This window comes from Pygoscelis adeliae, unplaced genomic scaffold (assembly GCF_000699105.1).
Source record: "Pygoscelis adeliae isolate BGI_AS28 unplaced genomic scaffold, ASM69910v1 Scaffold41, whole genome shotgun sequence".
NCBI lineage: Eukaryota > Metazoa > Chordata > Aves > Sphenisciformes > Spheniscidae > Pygoscelis > Pygoscelis adeliae.
Window position 1 is genome coordinate 5,875,551 of NW_008824373.1, and position 7,505 is coordinate 5,883,055.

The window sequence follows — 7,505 nt, forward strand, 5'->3', positions numbered from 1 at the left end:
AGGCTGCCCAGGGAAGTGGTTGAGTCACCATCCCTGGAGGTATTTAAAAGACATGTAGATGAGGCGCTTAGGGACATGGTTTAGTGGTAGACTTGGCAGTGTTAGTTTAATGGTTGGCCCTGATGATCTTAAAGGTCTTTTCCAACCTAAATGATTCTATGATTCTATGAGCAGATGATGCAACTCAATTAAGAGACGGCAAATTACTTGAGGATATTTTTCTGGAAACAGTTTTATTAAAAAAAAAAACCACAAAAAACCCCAACTAAAAATAGAAAACTGTGGTTTATCAAAGCAACAATAAACGAATGGAAACTTCTGTCCAAACTTTCTGCCGCAACCTGATAGTTACCTAATAGTTAAACACATGGAATCTGGGATGCAAGTTTTAATTTATCACTCAAGTGTAGTCAGAAAACTGTATTGCATGTCCTTAAGGAGCACCCCAATTGCCATGTTACAGAATATTCTATGACATTTGATAATGAGTCTTTTAGTAGCTCTTGTTGGAATTGTTTCAAGTTGAATAAGCTAATTCTTGACTAAAGTAATTCTTTGTATAGCGGAGATTCTTTGTCTCACTGTGGAGCACAATGTCAGCTTCACAGGGACTCCTGGTTTTGGTCCTGTGCTATGGATAATAAGTGTTAACATGTTCAAATTGGCATACTTACTCCAGAATAGTCTTGCTATTTATGGGAATTGAATGGAAGAATAGGGGATCAAGACCTTGACAGCCTCCCTGTGACTGTATTTACTGTGTGAAGATTGTCTCCAAAGCGTATATTAGAATATCAGTTTGTTTCTTTTTAGGAAAACTTGAAAGTTTGTCAAAATAGATGTAATGCAGTAGAAGTAAATTGTAAGTTTTTTGAATTGCACTTATACGTAGCGGAGTACCTTGATTTGCTTTTCCTACATTTTTGGCATTTAAATGTTTCTGGTGAAAACATGTACTCTGTTTAAAAGGCTACTTTAAAATTAAAACACTGTGCTTAAGCAAATAGAAAAGAATGAATTTGCTACACTGTTTATGCACAGTTTTCTCTAGAAGCAGCAGCTTTGAGAAGATGTTTGTGTGATTTGGGAGCTATATATATCAGTAGTATATCAGAATCTGTGGCATAAGTTGTTGAGCTTGAGCTCATAAATAAAAATAATGCAAAGAATGTCTTATTTGGAACATATGACTTTTGTTCCATTTCTTAGCTATTTTTGTGACTCAAAAATCTGTGCAAGTACAATTAACCTCATTTAGAAAAATAATGGAATAATTTATCAAGACAGAAGTTTCTTTTTAAAATAATGCAGTTGATAGTTCTTATAAGTCTAGATGGATGTACTTAGATAAACCCCAAATTCTAACAGTTGATAATTATTCATTTGCTTGTGGCTGTGGCTATGTTAAAAATTAAGTATTTTAATTAACAATGTGTTAGCTTTTGCCAAGATAAATTTGAATTATGAACTTGAACGTGCATAAAGTATATGATTTAATGAATTTAGGATTTGAAATTGATCAAATAAGCTGATGGCGTTAGAAATTTTTGTGCTACTTGTGTACCTGAAATTGAATCTCATAGAGATTAGTCCAGCTTCAGTTATGTGAAGAAACAGCAGAGACAGGCTCAAGTTCCAGTCTTTGTCGCTCCTTGTTTGGTCATTTTTTGAAGTAAAGGAAACACTATGATTGCCATAATTAACAGAATATTGCAACTAAAAGGTCTCGATCCTTTTACAATTTCTTAATTGTGGCCAAACTGCAAGGCTGAACATTTTGGGTTTCCTAAAAACCTTTCAAGTCACCAAATGAAATAGTACTAAAAGAGTAAATGAAGAAAAGTTTCTTGGTAGTAAGCTTTGGTTTCAATACTTTGAAATGGTGTGTTAGATGTTATTTTCCAATTCTATTTCTGAGACACACATATCCCATTTCTTCCCTTCATGATTCTTTTGTCAGTTTACGAGGTACTGAATGGACAAAATTCAAGAATCACAGCCATTTAAAGGAGTGACTTCTTGGAACTGAGTGTTATGCAAAGAAGAAAGATAATATATTGATTTCTGTGGAACAGAAAATCATAGAAAAAGAGAATGAATTTGTCTTTTCTTTGTTACAGCTTCTGTTGATTTATGCTCTGCTGTATTCTCAGTTTTAAAAATGAAACTCTTTTTATTTAACCCATACTGAATTGCATCCTGAGCTTACTTGGCAACCGTACTGCAACAAATCACTTAAAAGTATATGAAAAGTTTCTCAGGAATCAGTCTGAAAGATTAAAAAAAAAATTGTGTGTGTTTATGTATACATCTATACATACATACATATATATATTTGCAATCAAACCTTAATTACTGTCTAGATTTAGTTTTAAAATATCTTTACCTTATATTATAGATATTGCTCAGTATTTGAAATGATATTTAAAATCCTTTCTAAAAACAAACAAGAAACATTTCATTTTTAAGACAATGGAATAATACAAACATTCTGATGTCTAAAAATGGATAGTTGTATTTACTGCTTGCCCATTTTAGTTGTATAGTGATGAAATTGCAGATAAGCGATGTAATCATAAGCTCCATTACTTATTACTTAGCATGTGAGACTGCCCTTGACCTGAACCTTAAAGCATAAACGTGGACCTCCTTACTTAGATAAAAATCCTGGTGACTTTACTGGAATAAGAATTTCAAGGTATAAAATGTCAAAAGAGCTACGTACTGAACGTTTATCTGTAAATCAATTAAGTTATTACACTTAACCTACTTTCAGTCTTTTCCATTACATTTTCCCCAAAACATCTTTTTGCTCTGCTGTTCTCTCTGAGCCCAGAAAATGGTAAACCATTCTGTGGAGACAATGCTCTCTGCTCTGCAAGGGAATTTCCACCTAACTATTAAGTTATCTACAGATGTGGTTTATCGTGAAGAATGAAAGTTAAATGGAAAATTAAGTATTCAGAGTAGCTTTAGACATTCTGTGCATCATTTTTCCACTTAATACCTCAAAGTGTGTTTTGTGAAGTGTGACATTGTGATTCATATTTTAAATGTAATGACAGAGAATAATGGAACAGGGTTTAATAATAAATATTAGCAAGCTTATTTTTTTTTCCTGTAGTAATCTGTTTTTACTTATAGTATTCTTTTCTAGATGCTGAAATATAACTAATGGACAATTTACACAGTAATTTACTGTTTTATAGGTTGGAACTTGGGATCCATTGAGTGGCCTTAACATGACAGAGAATCAGAAAGGAAAACCAGCAAACATCACAGATTCCCTGTCGAATCGCTCTTTAATCGTTACCACCATCTTGGTAAGCAATTATGTTTGCATTTCCAGAAATACAGTTGTACAGGAAAGCTAATAGAATATGCTATGCTAATTACAACAGTAATGAACAGTCTGTAGTATATGTTACAGTTACTTAGAAATTACTCTGTCATGAATGAACTCCAGTTGTTAAGGTAGTCATGGATATTTACTCTCATCTAAATTGTAAGTAAATTATCCCAATTTTAGAGTTATGCCAGTTGATTAGTAATTTCACTTTCCTTATTATTGACTAAAATGTTTGGTTCCTTCACAAAGCTGTTTAGTTCAGCACCATATGAGAGGACAAAAGGTGTTTAAAGAAGTGGTTTGGCTATTAGCCTGATGATATTAGCTAGCAAAATTTATTGCTTTCATTTGCTAATCTAACACCGTGATACTACCTCTAAGGAAAGTACGAAATATTTAACATTTATTTTCATCATTGTTATTACTTGATTGTTAAGTTGAAATTTTTAATCATACAGAAATTTAATTGAGCTATCATTTGAACTAGATCAGAAGTAACTTCTTTTTCATTGCCATTGTTGACAAATTCACAATGGTAGATAAGGTATTTTTTACTTAAAATTACATATATTTATTTATGTAAAAATAAATGTTCACTAATTTCCACACCATAATTTTGAAACAGTAATTTTAATTTCAACACAAATGAAAAACTTTCCAGAAGTGTGTCTGCTGTGTTTGTCTGCTGCCACCATTATCGTGAATTTGCAGATGTCAAAAAAATAATCCACTTCCCAACAGTTTTATTCTTTAATAAGAAGCTTTTACCTACCAACATATATTTTGACATTTCAAGCTAGAATGAATTTTCATAGGTACATAGATACAAATGCCAGTGTGCTTCTAACCTTTTATGTAACATAAGCCATAGAACTTCATCCAGTGAGTAACTTTCTGGTTACTTATAAGGTCTGTTTATATTTGAAGATTTACAAATTATAGAAAAACTTCTGAAATCCTTTGTTCCATTTATTCCCCTAATTTAAAAATACATACCTGATATATAATTGGAACATGGCTGACTCACTTTCAGATGTAAGTTCTTGTTATGCTAAGACCAGCACAATTTTATGACAACTTTCTCTTGTACCATTAATTAGAGTTTATAAACATATAATCTCTTGGGTTTCTTTTTTATAAAATGTAAATGAACCTCATATAATCTCTTAAAGTAAAAGCATGTTTCCTAGAGTATTAGTCTGTCTTTTTTCTTCCCACTGCCCTTCTCAAGTTTTTAGATTTTGTATATATAAGAATGACTGTATTATCAAGTAATGTTTCTTAGTAATTCCAGTTGACCCCCCTATACTCCTGTTACGTTGTATCCAGATATCCTGCCTAGGATTTTTATTGAAGCATTCCACTGATATATAACCATGTTTCACATTTTTCCTAGTTGCTTTCTAGAATTACTGCTTTCCAGAATATAGTCCTGTCTCTATTAGTGACCTGTTCCCTTCATTACTCAGCACTCAACCAGCCTTTGTATCATCTGCACACTTCATTAGCAATCATTGTATACTTGATTCCAGATCAGTGATAACAATACTGGGGCAAGGATCAATCCCCGCAAGATTGCATAAGAAACACTCAATAACTTAGCGTGTTTCAAGTTTATTTATGTTTTAACATCTATCTATTGATCAGATTTGAGTTCATATACTGTATGTATCATATTGTATAGTGATACTTAACCTTGCATGATTTTGTTTGAAATAATGATCTCAAGAAAAGGTAAGCTGCACAAATGTAAATAGCGGCACTATTAATGAGCACTGATTTTGGACTGGTAAAGCTCACAAAACTAGATTCCTGAGATTTATGATAGCAGCTGCTTTCTGTAATCAAGGATACCCTTTCTCTTAAGGAATAACTTTTGGTTAGTGGTGTTTTATAAGCATCTGTCCTCTTTACACATATGTAAATAAAATAATGAATAAAAGAAATATGAGCACTTTAAACTGGTGTTACAAGTTGCACACTTGTAACTGTCTTTTATACTTCAGTTATTGTTCAGTGAAAGTTTTGATAATTGCAATAACTCTTTTCAGCTATGAAGACATTATAAGGGTGGTACTCAGAATAATGAAATGAACCAAAAATTGTTCTTGTGCAGAAAGCACATGTACTAGCTGACTTTTGTAGCTCTATCTGTTCGTGCTTAATAGATACTTTTCTGTTGGACAGAAAGCATATTACTGAATATTCATTTTGTAGCAATGCAAGGGAACAATATAAAATGCTACAGCTCCTAGAAACATATTTTCTTCTTCATCACCCTCCTTTTCTCTCCTTTTTTCAGTCTGGAAAACACTGCTTTAAAAAAAGACAATTCTCTCATTTAAGCTGTTGACGTGATTTTTCTATGCTGTTTTTTCACTTTAACAATTCTCTGCAGTAGTCTATAGTATACTGCCAGCTATGGAGTCTTGATCAGTTTTCTCTGTAGTTTGCTTTAACACTCACTTTTCTTTTAAAGATACCAGTCTTTCTTCTATTTTTAATTCTGTCTTCTGAAATTCTGAACGATATCTTTTTCCTCTATACTGTAATCATTAAGATCTTTACAACTGTGAGTATACCCTGCTTTTTCAGTGGTGGCTGAGTCTACTGAAGACGAAAATATATTGATAGGCAAAATAATAATAAATAAACTACAATTCATAAATTGTCAAAAAGGACGGAACTGTGATTTTTTTGTGTCTTGAATTCTGCATAATACTTGCTATAGGTAACCATCTGAAAGATTATTCCTTGGTTTATAAGCAATTCAGCAATTCTATTATGAATAGGGGTCAGGGTTCCCAGGACTTCAGCACTTCTCAGAAGTCTACTAGCATGTAGTTTTGGTGTAGAAGCATGTCTGGTTTCCAAGTTCTGGTTCCATAGCAGCCAAAAGTACCCCCTGAACATGTCCGATGGAGCAATGGTCAGATTTTTACAGGGGGAAACATTTGGGAAAAAAAAAAAAATGCTGTTTGTATCTTTTATAAGCATAGCTTTAGATATCTCAATCTTTTTGACACTGTTGCTTTATTTTGTTTTAATGCCATCTGCATTGGAACTTCAGAATTTCTTCTACAATTAAAATTCTACATTCTGAATATTCTACATTTAAAAAAAACCCAAAAAACCTTTCAAATTCATTAATAAGCTTTTCTTATAATGTAATTCTCCTAAATTGAATTTGTTATGCCAGCTCTCAGAACTCCGATTTTTTTTTTTTCTTTAAATTTTAGATATAAGTATCTAAATATTTTTGTTCTTGTACATATTCTACCTTTACTTTGGAAGCTTTTTAACTTTGGAATTCAATGTTCATATTTATAAATGTATGTGCATGGTGTTTGTTTATTTATGCTAAATTGCATACAATTTATGCTAAATTGTACATCTTCTCATACAGGTTCATTTGTCCTGTTCTGCTGAAATGGATGCTCCTTTCCTTCCCTTATTGTTTTTATGTGCTTTTCTGTATCTGCTTACATCAAAGCTCTGAAAAGCTCACAATTGTCAAGCTTAATTTTTTTGAGAAATGTGTGAAAGTTATGAAAGGTGTGTGATAATCTCAAATTTAGCAGTGTTTTGTTACTTCACTTTTGAAATGTGAAATTACTTTTTTTACTATACTCCCCTGAAAAAATCTCTTTGAATATTTTAGAAGAAGGAATAATTATAATGGATTTTCAAAACAATTTTGTTTAGTTCAAAATGTAATATCTGCACACTGTATTTTATTTATAAATGCTGCTTTTTCAAATGGGTAGAAATCTGATGCCATATAAATGCCATCTTGTTTTCAAAATAAAGATGTAAAATCAAGCAAAGCCCAAGGTTTTAGCATCTTTGGGTTTTTTTTTTAAGTATGTCATTTTTTATTTTGCATACTTTCTCCCCCTTTCTTTTGGACTCAAAGGATATTTAAAGCATGAGTTTTCAATGGCCAAATTTTAAATTAACATATAAAAGAAGAATATCTTTATAAAGATGGGTAACTCATCTCCTGTACACAGAATTGCAGATTTGTAATCCTTTTCATTTCCATTTTTATGGTATATTTTGAGGAAAGATAAGTGATGCAGGCATTTTCTCATAATTACTGTTGTATCATTCTAGAATGATTCAAGTAATACCTAAATTTTAGATATTAATAGTT

The 7,505-nt window shown here is 31.9% G+C and overlaps 1 protein-coding gene across 1 annotated transcript in view; it reads left to right on the forward strand.

Moving 5' to 3' along the window:
- The window catches only part of GRIK2 (glutamate receptor, ionotropic, kainate 2), a 446,885-nt gene that overhangs the window by 241,301 nt on the left and 198,079 nt on the right, over window positions 1-7,505 (forward strand). The window contains exon 9 of the mRNA XM_009320161.1: window positions 3,210-3,323. Coding sequence (XP_009318436.1) covers window positions 3,210-3,323 — 114 coding nt within the window. The remainder of the gene's footprint in view (window positions 1-3,209; window positions 3,324-7,505) is intronic.